General features: G+C 41.7%; 2 protein-coding genes across 2 annotated transcripts; both read left to right on the top strand.

Moving 5' to 3' along the window:
- The first annotated feature begins 16 nt into the window (after positions 1-16).
- On the top strand, positions 17-7418 carry Hars2 (histidyl-tRNA synthetase 2, mitochondrial). Its single transcript, XM_076855967.2, has 13 exons — positions 17-282; positions 1487-1561; positions 2487-2606; positions 2725-2820; positions 3678-3803; positions 3900-4007; positions 4184-4282; positions 4739-4832; positions 5156-5283; positions 5359-5601; positions 5761-5877; positions 6070-6216; positions 6631-7418. Exons 1-13 carry the CDS (start codon positions 175-177, stop codon positions 6688-6690), a joined length of 1521 nt encoding a protein of 506 aa, XP_076712082.2. The 5' UTR covers positions 17-174; the 3' UTR covers positions 6691-7418.
- Positions 7419-8233: 815 nt separating this feature from the next.
- Positions 8234-15013, top strand: Zmat2 (zinc finger matrin-type 2). The gene is made up of 6 exons (XM_076855966.2): positions 8234-8332; positions 8680-8773; positions 10295-10418; positions 11872-11945; positions 12400-12545; positions 13886-15013. The coding sequence occupies exons 1-6, from the start codon at positions 8315-8317 to the stop codon at positions 14027-14029; spliced, it is 600 nt and encodes a 199-aa protein (XP_076712081.1). The 5' UTR covers positions 8234-8314; the 3' UTR covers positions 14030-15013.
- Positions 15014-15228: the final 215 nt, after the last annotated feature.

Raw genomic sequence — 15228 nt, 5'->3', positions numbered from 1 at the left:
CCACTTCCGGGTTAGAGAGCCTGGGAGGACAGGATCTCAGTCAACCTGGACTAATTCGGTACTTGGTCCTTCCTGGCGATCCTGCTTCGCTTCTCCCGCGCACTACGGGGGTCCCGCCCCACTGGTTCCCAGGCCTTTGGCTCCTGTCCCGGAAGGCCGGTGCTCTGCCGCACGATGCCCCAGCTCGGACTCCTGCCCAGGAGGACCTGGGCTACGCTGCTCAACCAGCTCCTGCGACCGCCCCGCGCTGCGTGCATCTCTGCAGTAGGTTGTCATAGCCAGGTGAGCCGGACTGAGATAGCTTGTCTTTCAGGGTTGGGTCTTCAGGTCTGGAAACATGACTCGCGACCTGTACTATATTATCACGGCTTTTTAAATGGAGTGCTCATTATGTACTTGCACAGAACTAAGCATTTTGGGTGCTTTGTCATTTAACATTTGGAGCAATCTTGGGAGGTTGGGGTTTTTATTTTCATTTTACAGTTGAGGAAACGGAGGCTGCAAGGTTTAATGCCATGTCTGAAGTCATACAGCAAGGGCATTATTTTAATACAGGTCTATATTATATTAACTGAAAATTTTGGAGTCGAACACATTATATTCTTAAGCAAAATATTGTGGATATTCCCACTAAATGGGAAGGCCAGAGACCATAAACACATTGAGTTCACATTAGAGTTTACTTTAAAATGAATCTCAGAAGGACATCTTCAATTTTCAGAAATTTTTGGAGTTTGGTATTACACATGAGGGATTGTGGCTTTGAACTTGTACTTCTCTTTGGGGGATAGAATCATTAAAACATGGAACTACCAAACCCTTTATTTCTGGAAGGGCATATGACATGCTGTTAATAAAGACAGTGTTCTGTTTTGCTGTGCTTTGGAAAGTTCCTTAATGTCCTCTTAGCAGATGCAATGTACTGTCACGAACAACAGAACTCCTTTTAAAAATTAATTTTCAGTCACAGCATGTTACTAGCCTGAGTTTTTAAGTTTGTTCAAGAAATGCTTTCCTTTTCACCTCAGGCTTGTTCCAGGTTCTTGGGCTACTTCTGTTTCAGCTTACATTTTCCTTATCTCCAAGCCTGATAAACAAAACTATCTTATTAGGATTCCTATTTTTGCTGTTTGAGTAGGAACTGAAGACTGGAAGAAGTCATAATCAATTCCTGCTTTTACATGTTTGTTGGTGTAGTGGTGTTCTGTGCCTTCATTATTCTCAGTTATTTAAACTTTTTCAGACACTTAAAAACTAAGATACAGTGAAGAAGCTTGTGTGGTGAAGACCTGACCTCATATATTACATGTATATTTGTAGATACAGCATAGGTTCTTGAGGAGGGCGGCTGAGATCAGGATAGCACTCAGGCTTCCTGTTGCTTAGGGTCAAGAGTTTTTGTAGGTTGGTGGTCCATAGGATCAGTGACGTCACAGGTCTGACCAGTGTGCGATGGAGCCACATCTTATATTCCTTTTTCTTCCAGGTTGCAGAGGCATTGTTAACATCCCAACCTAAACCACATCAAGAGAAACCAAATTTTATCATTAAGATCCCAAAGGTAATACCCTTTGCTCATCCTGTCCCATTAGCATGCTTTCAAGGACTGACCTCTGCATCACTTATTTCTCTGACCCCTTTTAGAATCCTTTTAAGCTAAGTTTTTTTTCCTCCCTTTGGACCAAGGATTGAACCCAGGGACACTTAACCACTGACCCACATCCCCAGTCTTTTTTTTTTTTCATTCTGAAATAGGGTCTCACTAAGTTGTTTAGGGCCTTGCTAAGGCCTTAGGGCTGGCCTTAAATTTGTGAACCTCCTGCTTGCCCTCCTGAGTTGCTGGGAATACAGGCATGTGCCACCACACCTAGCCTTTTAAGCTAAATTAAAATAAAACAACACATTCATACAAAACCTTTACAGCTGGCCATGGTGGTGCATGCCTGTAATCCCACTGACTCAAGAGGCTGAGGTAGGAGGATCACACTTTGAGGCTAGCCTTAAAGACTTGGTGAGGTCCTAAGCAATTTAGTGAGACCGTGTCTCAAAATAAAAATATAAAGAATTGAGGATGTAGCTCAGTGGTGAAGTTCCCCTGGGTTCAATCACCAATCTAAAAAATCCAAGAGGTCCTGAGTTTGATCCTCAGCACCACAAAGTTTTGTTTTGTTTTTACAAAAACCCTTTACTGGGCTCAGGTTGTGGCTCAGTGGCAGAACGCTCGCCTAGCTTGTGCCAGGTGCTTGGTTTGATCTTCAGCACCACATAAAAATAAACAAAATAAAGGTATTGGGTCCAACTACAACTAAAAAAATATTTTTTAAAAAAACCTTTACTATTTTTGAGATATTGGGTGGGTATCAGAGTCAAAAAAAAATGTTAGCTCTAAACCTTAGATTATAGGTATAGTTTAACTCTTTCTCTTAAATGGTCATTTAAAATTTTTGTTTTGTTTTGCTTGTATTTTGGCTGCTTTTGGCTTCTAGGGCACCAGGGATCTTAGTCCTCAACAGATGGTTGTGAGGGAGAAAATTCTTGATATGGTTGTCAGCTGTTTTAAACGTCATGGAGCAAAGGGTTTGGATACCCCAGCATTTGAACTAACGGTAAGAATAGAAGAGGGCCTAGAACCCCTTTTCTTTACCTATCTTCAGAGTCCCAAAGGGTTTCTCGTCTGTGTTCTCTAGTCATCCTTTGAACTGTGGCTCTATTTGACCCCTGTAGGAAATGCTAACTGAGAAATATGAAGAGCATTCTGGGCTCATGTATGATCTGAAGGATCAAGGTGGAGAACTGCTGTCCCTTCGCTATGACCTTACTGTATCCTTCTGAGTGCTGCAGTCTGACCTCTGTCCAGATCCAGAGAGCTTTCTCTGACAAAAGGGAAGAGAGTGATTCTGGGACACTATAGTTTTATTGGCAGTAGCCTTTACTTCTGGTTTCTCCCAGAAGGCACTTGTTCCAGCAGAGCCTGGGCTGGAGCCCTGTCATTTAATTTTGTTGTGTATTAGAATTCCTTGGGGAAGCTTGCTGAAACATCAATTTCAGAGATTCTTATTTCTGTAACTTCAGTGGAATTCAACAATTTGCATTTTATACAATTTTTTTTTAAAGAGAGAGTGAGAGAGGAGAGAGAGAGAGAGAATTTTTTTGATATTTATTTTTTAGTTATTGGCGGACACAATATCTTTATTTGTACGTGGTGCTGAGAATCGAACCTGGGCTGCACGCATGCCAGGCGAGCGCGCTACCACTTGAGCCACATCCCCAGCCCAACAATTTGCATTTTAAACAGGCATCCTGGGTAATTAAAATGCATGTAGTCCTTGGCCTACACTTTTAGAAATAAGGATTTGAAATTGTAGGAAAATCCAGGTTCTGAAGCTTGACTATTTTGAAATAGTAGGGTTTGGGAGGAAATGGCCCAGACCTGAATTTCTCTGTTGCTTCTTTCTGTTCAACTTTCAGTTTTGCTAGGTGAGATTCCTTCACTTGACACTCTTCAATATATTTTGAATGCCAAGTACTGCTATCCCTTAGGGATAGTGGGAAATAAGACATAGAAAGTCCTTGTTCTCAATCCTAGTGGATAAGATCCAATTGATAGAGGACCAATCCTCTCTAATGGGCCCAAACTTTAAATGTAATATCTTTCTTCCTTAATCTATCTATATGAGGTCCCCTTTGCTCGTTATCTGGCCATGAATAAATTGAAGAAGATGAAACGCTACCAAGTTGGAAAGGTATGGCGGCGAGAGAGCCCAACAATAGTCCAAGGCCGCTACAGGGAGTTCTGCCAGTGTGTAAGTGACCTGATGGGGATAGCACAGCTTGATAGTTAAACAGGGAATTGACTGATTAGTGGAAGTTTTTTCCTTTTTTTTTTTTCTTTACTGTAGGATTTTGACATTGCTGGTCACTTTGACCCTATGATCCCTGATGCTGAATGTTTGAAGATCATGTGTGAAGTCCTAAGTGGGTTACAGCTAGGGGACTTTCTCATTAAGGTGAGGCCAAGGCTGAGGACTGGGGGAGATGTCTGGATTTGGCCCGATAATGTGAATATACATGTACTCTTTTGGTAAGATTTTTTTTTTTCTTTTCTTATTCCTGTTATGAGTCAGGAGGTTTTAAGGGAAAGGGTCTTGACAAGGCACTTGGGTTACTCGCATTGAATTTACAGATCAATGACCGGCGGATAGTGGATGGGATGTTTGCTGTTTGTGGTGTTCCTGAAAGCAAGTTCCGTGCCATCTGTGCCTCAATGGACAAACTAGACAAGGTAATGAAGAAACCATGCTTCAGTAGACCCTATTTGGATTTCTGCCATGTCCTCAAATTCATACCATTTGAAGAAAATAAGGAACAGTGTCTGGAAGTGAGTTCTTGAAGGAGGAAGTTAAGGAGATATTCTGAAGCAAGATCTGAGTTGTACTGTATGGTGAGGATAGTGGCTGAGTATCTTAGACTGCCTCTGAGGGCTTGGATTGTGGCTCTGTGTTAGAGTGCTTGCCTAGCATGTGTGAGGCACTGGGTTTGACTCTTAGCACTGCATATAAATAAGTAAATAAATAAATAAAATAAAGGTTCATCAACATCTAAAAAATATTTTTAAAAAAACTGCCTCTGAGTATACTAATATACTTAACTATTTATGACATACATATTAAATGACAGATACCCTTTTCCAGTTAGACAAAGGATTTGGAACTGAGCTAACATTTGGATATTTATGCAGATGTCTTGGAGAGATGTGAGACATGAGATGGTGGCAAAGAAAGGCTTGACTCCTGAGGTGGCTGATCGAATTGGGGAGTATATCCAATGTCATGGTAAGAACCAGGGTTTTCAGAGCTGTGATAGAACCAGGCTGCTGCTGACATTTTCAGTTTCCACCTCCAAATCAGCTACTTCCTATAGATGTATTTATTAAGCTTCAGAGCCTGGTCTGAATTTAGTTTTCCTTTTACTTAATATAAGTATGTTATATCTTCAAATGGCAGAGGTAAAGGCAGGGGAGGAGGACCTCTTGATACGAGACCAGGATCTTCTCTTTCTCCTTCTCCTTCATTTTAAAAACAAGATTAGATAAATTTGGATGAAGCACATCCGGGTAAATAGCATACACCTTATTGCTCCCTACATTTCTTCCCAGGTGGAGTATCTCTGATAGAGCAATTGTTTCAGGATCCCAGACTATCCCAGAATAAGCAGGCCCTGGAGGGCCTAGGGGACCTGAAGTTGCTTTTTGAATACCTGACTTTATTTGGAATTGCTGAGAAGGTAAGCTGAGTTGGGAGTGGACCTCTTGTGTTGTGAGAGCCTGGTCTGGGATTGACTATAGCCTTGTTCCCACAGGTATGCTTTGACCTAAGCCTGGCTCGGGGCATGGACTACTATACAGGAGTGATCTATGAAGCAGTACTGCTACAAACCCCAGCTCAGGCTGGGGAGGAGCCTCTGAATGTGGGCAGTGTGGCAGCTGGTGGGCGTTATGATGAGCTGGTGGCCACGTTTGACCCCAAGGGCCACAAAGTGCCATGTGTGGGCCTAAGCATTGGAATAGAGCGAATTTTCTACATTGTGGAGCAGAGGATGAAGGTAGGTCCTAGGTAGGGCTGAGGGAGGGCTAGAGATCTAAAAATCTATTTCTGGCAGTACAGTTGGACTGCTTTTATGATAATTTATTTATCTTGGTTTTTGGAATTGCTGGTGCAGAGGATGTTTTTATTAATTTTACTTTCTTCTGTTTCTTATCAGAATTCTTTCAAGAAGGTACGGACCACAGAGACCCAAGTATTTGTGGCCACGCCCCAGAAGAACTTTCTCCGGGAACGGTTGAAACTAATTGCAGAGCTTTGGGATGCTGGGATCAAGGTATAGTGGGGCTGCTATCTGTGCCATTTAGGCATATATGGAACTCAGGAGCAAGGCTTATTACTACCTTTTTTAGTATACCACTAGAGGGCCAGCCACTTATTTCTGGCTTCCTTGGAAATGTATGTTTTTGGAGTTTATGTGCTATGGTGATAGTAGTAAGGTCCCCTACTGTGTCTTGACTCCTTTCAGGCAGAGATGCTATACAAGAACAACCCTAAACTATTAACCCAACTGCACTATTGTGAGAACACAGGCATTCCATTGGTGGTCATTATTGGTGAGCAAGAACAGAAGGAAGGGGTCATCAAACTCCGTTCGGTGGCCAGCAGAGAGGAGGTGAGTGGGAGCAGGCAGAAATAGAAGGGATCAAGTGTTTGTATCTTTTCTAGATTCTTAAGAAATATGTGTTTTCTGGCTGAGAAAATAAATCCAGGGGTAGTAGTATTAGGGTTGAATGAAGACCTACCCCAAACAACAGTTGTAGCCAGTGAATATTGGCTGTGTGGGCAGAAGAAGGACAAATGAAATTTGAATTGGTATTTTGAGACTAATCAACAAAATAGATCAGATGTTTTAATCCTTTTCGTCTTGAGGGCATACATTTTCTCGGTAAACTTGGAGCCTTTACTACTCCCTACTGGTTGCATAAATAGTTGGAACTGATACAGAGTAAAATAAATCTGGAAAAACAATGGCTAAGAAGATAGTACCCTTTCTAGTTTGTCACATGAGGGTTCTCTTATGTTTTAGGTTGCCATTAAACGGGAAAATCTTGTGGCTGAAATTCAGAAGAGACTGTCTGAGTCTTGATCCTTGCCTGATTGCCATCTGCTGCTCTTTGTAGAAAAATTTTCATCCAGGACTGAATTCCTGATAGACTTCACAACAGCTGGCCAGGATGGGTGACAAGTGCCTTTTGCCTCCTCTGTCCTTTCTGAATACGGAACTATAGAAGGCCCTAAGGACTCTTGGGCTAGTGTAAGCAGCTACTCTGCCTGGTGCAGATGGCTGGTATGTGAAAGAGACATACTTTTGCTGTAGAGGCAAATTTGAAATGCCTCTGAATGCTATGAAGAGGTGCTAAAATGGTTGCTGTGATCAAGGCTCTGGAAGAGTTGCCTCAGGCTGAGGATTCTGAACCACTGAGATCAGATGCCAGATACTTAGCTTTTCATTGTAGTGTTGGAACCAGATTCTGGGGAATTTGTCCACAAGTCCTTGGCCTGTCCAGAGAGTTTTGGGAAGACAGCACGGATGGACAATGGCTATTTTCTGCTACATCTGAGGACTTAGATGGTATCTCAAGAGCATGGTATTATTTCTAGCCTATCCACTGGTAACAGTAGCAGGACGGGGCTGTCTGTTTAATAACCTTGAATATTGAACTTAATAGATGAATTGAATAGATGGAGATCTGATCTTTTGAGATTTTGGAGACCATTTTCTATGCCAGCATCATTGCTGTGACTATTCTACACTGCCATGGAGGCTCTTCTAGAATTGGTTGGATAAAATATTAAATAAAATATTAAATGTAATAGTTTGGGTAATTTGCTATCATGGGGTTTATTTGCGTAGGCCATAGAAAATGATTGAGTGTACACTAGAGAATTCTGTGAGCCAGGAGAAACCTCCCTGGGGTGATACTTCTGCATTTAGTAAAGGGAGCTGCCACAGTTCCCTCTTTCTATTCTCCCTTCATACAGTTATGTCACTAAAAATCACCATATTGTGAGCCATTTGCCAGAATGCTTCACTTTAGGGTGGTGTGCTGATGACCTTTCTTTCCATATCTAATCCTGTTGATTAAATTGTGCCCTACAGACTGAATGGCCAATTCAAAGAAAACTGAGCTAAGGAATGGGTGGGTCCATTATTTCAAGAACTAGGGCCCAAGTGCAAAAAGAGTTTTTCTTCTGTGCCTGGGGAAAGGTAGCAGCTGTTGCAAATATCCTTTAGCTTAGGACCATATTCCTAGTGCTTGCTGTTGAATGGAACTTATGGATCCCCTAATTAGCACTTCAGCCTTTCAAAGGTTAGAAACTCTTTGACAATACATGCATAGTTAACTGGATTAGATCAACCCCTTGACAATACATGTATAGTTGATTGGATTAGATTACTTTCTGAAACTCAGTTTCCTTTTTTGTAAAACAGATGAGTTGAACTAATAATCCTTTGATGGTTGTTTTGAAAGCCTGAGTTAAAAGAACGCTTGCAGGCGCCCTTACTTCCGCGTTGCTTCACGCTCTCATTACGCCTGCGCCATCTCCTAGGAGCGGAGGCGGGGCCGACGAGCGTGTATTAGAAGCTCTCCAGTCCTTAGCGCGTTTTAGAACACGGGATTCTAAACTTATTGGACGGCGGTCTTGCTTTACAGCTCCAGGCCGCTTTTTACGGCATTTTCCGGCTTTCCATTCACTTCGCTGTGAAGATGGCGTCGGGCAGCGGGGTAGGTGTTGTGTGTGAGGAGAATGTTTGCGGGTAAGGGCGGGTGTGCTTTCTCGTCGCTGAATAGAGACAGACAACGGCACCCGACTGGCTTCCCAACACTACTTGGCGATCCCAGGGTCTGGGTTCGAGAACTCCCCCTTAAGGTCCAGGCGCAGAGACCGGTGAACTCGCGGAGGTCTCTCGGGTTGGGGTCCTGAGTCCATCTTAGCCTCCTAGTGCGGTCCAGAGAAGCTTCGCTTTCGGAAAGTCCGGGGTTGACTTGGTGGCGAGAACACGGTCACCTCATTTTCTCTAGGGGTCCGGACACCATTAGCGACGGATCTTGAGCACTTTTTTCCCCTACAGACAAAAAACTTGGACTTTCGCCGAAAGTGGGACAAAGATGAATACGAGAAGCTCGCCGAGAAGAGGCTCACGGAAGAGAGAGAAAAGAAGGATGGTGGGTGCCCACTTCAAGGGTTAAGGGTATCATAGAGGCGATGCAATGGCTGGAGAGTGGGTGGGAGTTGAAAAGCGCTGCTCACTTGCCCCATGTCATCTCTGGGAGCGTGGACTCCCTGGTCTTCGGTTTCTACATGTATAACAAAATGAGAGCGAGAAGGTGGACTGAAGTTGAGTTTCTTTTCAGCTTTGTTATCCTCTGCTTCCTTGCCATTCCTTCGCTTGTTCAGTTAGTGCTTTCTTGAAGGACATACAGAGAGGAGAATGGAATTTGCAGTAGTAACAAAGAATAAGCAAAGAGGAATAGTTTACTGCTGAACACTACTGCTGTCTTTTGAAATTTCTTAAGGGAGAGAAGGCCCAATCAAGACCCTCCCGCAAAGTCTCAGAAAAGCAGGGGTACCCGCGAGGAATTTGTGATTGTTTCATGTGATGCTTAGTGGATGCCATTTCTCAGTACCTGGTACAGTGTCAGGGAATTGGTGCTCCTCTACTATATCCGCTTCGTTTTACAAAAAGAAATTTCTTATTTTCTCATCTGTTTTCAATCATAGTCTTATGCTTTACTTCCATACCACCTCATCTAACATTAATCCTCTTTGGTTTTTATGTAATGTGTATAATAAATAGTGCTTGGTGTGCCTGTTAAATGAATAAGTATTTCCCAAATGTTAGGTAGTCTTTTTAAAAATTTGACCGAGTGTTCCTTTTTGTGTGGTGCTTAGGGTATCTGTATGCATAAAAGCATTACTGAGTGCCTTGCTTCTCTTAAAAAGGTAGCTTCTGGTGGAAATACATATCTCCCCTTCAATTAAGTTAATGAATAGAAAACACGTTGCTTCTAGACTTGCTGGCTTTATTTTTTATTAGATTGGTACCAGGGATTGAGCCCAGGGGTGTTTAACCACTGAGCAACATCCCCAGCTTTTTATATATATATTTAGAAACAGGGTCTTACTGAGTTGCTTAGGGCCTTGCTAAGTTGCTGAGGCTGGCTTTGAACTTGTGATCATACTGCTTCAGCCTCCCAGGCTGCTGGGCTTACAGGTATGTGCCACCGTGCCTGGTGACTTGCTGGCCTTAAAGTGAAGAAAAGCTGTAGTGAATCGGGGATTGCTTATCACTTTTTTCTGTGTTCAGGTTCTCATTCAGCTGCTGCTAACTGTCTCTTGAGGTGCATATTGTGTTTTATCTTTCATGAATCAAAAAAGAAATGAAAACCTGAGCGAGGTGACACATGCCTGTAATCCCAGCTACTTAAGAGGCTGAGGCAGGAGGATTGCAAATTCTAGGCCAGCCTGGGCAACTGGCCAGACCCTGTCTCAAAATAAAAAATAAGGGCTGGGGGGGTGTAGCTCAATGATAGAGTGGAGCTGGGTTCAATCCTTGGTACCACAAAAGAAACAGAAATAAAAAGAAATGAGAGTAGTTCCCTGGATTTTGAGTTTCATTCATTTCTTTTTCTTTCTGGTTGAAGAACTATAATATTGAAGGGACTTTCTTTCCCATTATGTTTTAGGAAAACCAGTGCAGCCAGTCAAACGGGAACTTCTGCGGCATAGGGACTACAAAGTGGACTTGGAATCTAAGCTTGGGAAGACAATTGTCATTACCAAGACCACCCCACAGTCTGAGATGGGAGGGTAAGTAGTTTTTCATCTTTCTTTGAAGCAAAGATGTGTATAATAAACTACCTGTTGGTTTCAGGAAGTGTAGAGGAGGGTCCCTGACCCCAGGGAACAATCTTATTTTGTCCATAATTCTATCCTTTTATGTAAACATGTATTTTTATTTCTCTCCAGGGTCTTTAGTGAACGGTCTGTGGGAGGGGAAGGATTGCTTCGTGGACTTCGATATATTAGTCCTATGACTACTGGGGTGTTTTTCTTAAGGTCTCAAGTTTGTGGTCTTTAGGAGAAGTTGCTTTGTGAGCATTTTAATATTAGTACTATAACTATTTCTTAAAATCTTGAAAGGGATTATTTGTTCTGTCAGAAGAAATGAAGGAAGGAATTACTGAGAAGATTTTTAGGGGAGAAATTTAATAGAGCTAGATTAGAACTAAGAAGCTGTTAATGGTGAAGAAAGGGTATTGAGGTTCCAGATTAGCTGCAAAGTCCATAGTTGTTATTAATTGATTGTATGGAAGATGTCTGGTTGTGCATCTTCTTTTCAGACCGAGACTACATTCTGTAGGAAGTAGGATTCCACAATAGCTTGTTACCCTTTTGTCACCCTATGACTCTTCCTCTGTCCAGATAGGTTTTCCAGCAGGAGAGCAATATAGATACCAATTAGTGTCCCTTCTCTGAGCTGTTTAGTATACCCACTGATATCATTTTTATCTCTATTATCTTTTGTTATGTAAATTATCAAGTTATTGCTACGCAGCAAAAAATAGTTTCTTTGGGCAAGGAATCTGGGAGTAGTTTACCCAGGTGTTTCTGGCTCAGGGTCTTTTGTAAGGCTGTAGTCAAGGAATTGGCTTGGAGGTCTAAATAAAGCTGGAGGATCTGCCTTCAAGCTCTCTCACATGCCTGTGATTTGGAGGCTGAAGTTCTTCATCCCGTGGGCTTCTCAAAACAAAGCAACTGATTTGCCCAGAGCAAGTAATCCACACAGGGACAGAAGCCTTGTTTTTTAATGTCCTTAGAAGTACATACCATCAGTTTTGACATGTTTGGTATGTTGGTCATACAGATCAACCCTGGTACAAACTGAGAGGAGGCAACACAGGGTAGGAATAGGAGGGTTGGTCTGTTTTGGAGGTTGGCTACCACCCTCTCTCAAGAGTTAAGCTATAAGGAATGAAGCTTTCAAACTCTAAAGAGATTACATAAAAATTAGTTTCTTTTGTGTGTATTGGTTTACACTTACCCCAGCATCTTAGGAGGCTAAGGCAGGAGGATTCCAAGTTTGAGGCCAACTTCAGCAACTTAGTGAGACCCTGTCTCAAAATTAAAAGGACTGGAGATGTGGCTGAGTGGTAAAGCACCTCTGAGTTCAATCACCAGTAAGCCTGACCCCCTGAAATTGTAATTTCTTGTTTGATTAAAACCAGATTTGACCCATGTGCTATTTCTTCCCATCTGTCAGATATTACTGCAATGTCTGTGACTGTGTGGTGAAAGACTCTATCAACTTCCTGGATCACATTAATGGAAAGAAACGTAAGGCTTGGAGGTAGTTTGTGAGTGGGACTGGGATTGGGTTTTGGAAGTGGGGTAGGGAAGAGTTGTTTGTCTTTGTCCCCACCCTTTTTTTTTTTTTTTTTTAAATACCCAGGGAACTCTTCCATTTGCTTTAGCACAGGCCATCCTTTATTTTCTTAATATTTCTTGAGGCTATAAGAATTTCTTTTAGCCATAATTATTTTTGCTATATAATTATTTGGGGTATTTTGCAAAAAGATATATATATATATATTTTTATTATTTATTTTGTGGTGTTGGGGATCAAACCCAGGGCATTGCATATGCTAGGCAATTGTTCCACCACTAAGCTCCTTGCCCTGAAAAAATGTCTTCTTATTTTATTATTTTTGAAACATTAAAAAAAAAAATTCCAAGACTTTTTGAGGGGCTTTGTAATAACCTTGATTTATTCCCTATTGATGCCACCCAGATCAGCGAAACCTGGGTATGTCTATGCGTGTGGAACGTTCCACCCTGGATCAGGTGAAGAAACGTTTTGAAGTCAACAAGAAAAAGATGGAAGAGAAGCAGAAAGATTATGATTTTGAGGAAAGGATGAAGGAGCTCAGAGAAGAGGTGAGACTCTTATCCCTGCCCCTCTTTAGCTTTGAATTTTATCTTATTGCTCATGGTTGGCTTCCTTCCTCATGCTATACTTTCTCTTCCCTAGTTTTGTCCCTGAATTTCTGTATACTAGGGGAAAACGTTCTTTGAGCTGCTCATGAGCTAAAGGAAATGGCTCCAAATATACCTTTTTTCCTAGACTGTTTGGGCCATTTTCCTAGACTGTTTCAGCTATTTATTTATTTATTTAAAAAGACTTATTTTTTTTTTTTAAGAGCAATTTTAGGATCACAGCAAAATTTAGAGGAAGGTATAAAGATTTTCAGTTTACCTTCTGCACCCCACACATGCATAGACTCCCCATATTCTTTTTTAAAACTATAAGACTTAAAAAAAAATGGATTAGCTCAGTGTACCTAGTCTCTGAGTAGTCTGTGGATCTAGGTTGATAGTGTCAGAATTCTGTTTCCTCCACTTACTGACTGTGGAGGAAACTTAGAAACTGGGGTATGTTATATAACTTTCCCATGATTCAGGTTCCCTATATTAGTGATCTTAGTATAATAATACATAAAGTACTCAGAAGTACTTCCTGGCATATGCTACATGTTCCAAAATGTTAAATGGTTTTGTACCTATAACCCTGTTAAGAACTAGAAATGAAAGGGGCGGCGGGGGAGAACTAGAGATGAACTGGGGTATAGGATTGGAAGTTCCAGATTATCCCTTATAATCTTTGTTTAAAAAAAATTACTCGGGGCTGAGGATGTGGCTCAAGCGGTAGCACGCTCGCCTGGAATGCGTGTGGCCCGGGTTCGATCCTCAGCACCACATACAAACAAAGATGTTGTGTCCGCCGAAAACTAAAGAATAAAAAATATTGAAATTCTCTCTCTCTCTCCCTCTCTCTCTCTTAAAAAAAAAACAAAAAACAAAAAAAACACAGAAAATGTCAAAGGTAAACATTTAAAAAAGAAAATTAATTTGTTATATACCTTTTAATCTTTACTGTGGCTTTTACTATGCCCTTGAGATTTTTTTACTTTCTTCTAATGATAGAAAGGAATCCTGAGGCTCCCATTTCTTTCATACACACACACACACACACACACACACACATATATATGTATGTATATATGAAAGAAAAAAAAATATATTTTTTAATTGTAGATAGATACAATACCTTTATTTTATTTATTTATTTTTATGTGGTGCTGAGGATCAAAACCAGTGCTCCCATATGCTAGGCAAGCACTCTACCACTGAGCTACAACCCTTGCCCCTCCCATCTCTTTTGACAACATTTGGCTTAGGAGTCTGAACTTCTGAGTTATTTCTACCCTTCCCCCCAGGAGGAAAAGGCTAAAGCATATAAGAAAGAGAAACAGAAGGAGAAGAAGAGGAGGGCTGAGGAAGACTTGACATTTGAAGAAGATGATGAGATGGCAGCTGTGATGGGCTTCTCTGGCTTTGGTTCCACCAAGAAGAGTTACTGAGGCTTTCTATGCTTGGCCTAACTTTGGCCTATGCTGGACCTAATTTTGTGTGTGTGTTAGGGGGATCATTTCTTTTTGGGTACTGGGGAAAGTCCTTAAGAGTGTCTATGGGCAGGGCTAAAGGGTGGGTGTTTGTGGCTTCCCTCTATTGTGGGAGAGGACACAGGATGCAGAGGTAATGCTGTGGCATATTCCTTTAGCTTCCAGTATATCACCGGAGTCACAAGACCTCTGCCCATCTGAGTTCCCAATAAAGAAAGGCCTCCCCTTCTGAGACTGCTTTCCCAAAACTCCCTCTGCATCTTTCCCTCTTCATCTATCTAACCTCTTGTCTGAGCATCCTACCTTTATCCTGTGTTCTGCCTTTGTTTTATTTTTGACTTGTTCAGCCTGCAACAGAAGGATTCTCTGGGTCCCCATTTTCCAGCTGATGCCATATTTTTGACCAGCCCTGCCTCCCATCCTGCCCTATGGTTCTCTAACCTCCTCCTGTGCATGCATGTGTATTTCTGCCTGGGTCAATGGTATGTGTGGATTGTGTGCATGAATCTGTCACAAAGAGGGGAGCCTGAGCTAGACTCTCAGAGCATTGCTGCCCTGGGGCCTGATGTTCTTGGTTTCCTTAGCGCATGTAACAGGAAATTAAATGGGATGAGTGTTTGGTGTGGTTTCTGTCTGCTGAGTTTTTTAACATTGTTCTTCAGATGTGGACTGTTTACCTTCTCCAGTTTGTTTCATTTTACTGAAGATTTCTTTTGTTTTTGTCTTCCTTGTGAGCAGGCTCTTGGAAGAACCTGTTTGATGCAAAAAAAGAAAATGGAAAAAAAAAAAAAAAACAAAACCAACAAAAAACAACCAAAAACCAAAAAATACAACCAAGCAAACAAATTCACTGTGGGAGCCCTTGGGTCTCAGAGGTTATTCAACATGTATAATAAATGGCATTGACTGGGCCTGTTTCACATTTGGTGGGAACATTCCATATTCTTTTCTGTGTGTGTTTTTCCTTCCCATACTGAGGATTTTACTGTAGAGCCTTTTTTTTCTCTCTTCATTTGACCTCTGTGTTTTTATATTAACTTAGGTTCCTTCAGCATGAGTTGTTTTCCTCTGATGAAAGGTCTGGGTCCAGAGGAGTCTAGACAAAACTTCCTATAATTTCAGCCTTCTCTGATCATGAATATAAGTCAGGGTTGAAC

Source organism: Callospermophilus lateralis, chromosome 5 (assembly GCF_048772815.1).
Source record: "Callospermophilus lateralis isolate mCalLat2 chromosome 5, mCalLat2.hap1, whole genome shotgun sequence".
Taxonomy (NCBI): domain Eukaryota; kingdom Metazoa; phylum Chordata; class Mammalia; order Rodentia; family Sciuridae; genus Callospermophilus; species Callospermophilus lateralis.
The sequence above is the reverse complement of the archived record's forward strand: the minus strand, read 5'-3'. Positions and strand labels throughout refer to the sequence as shown.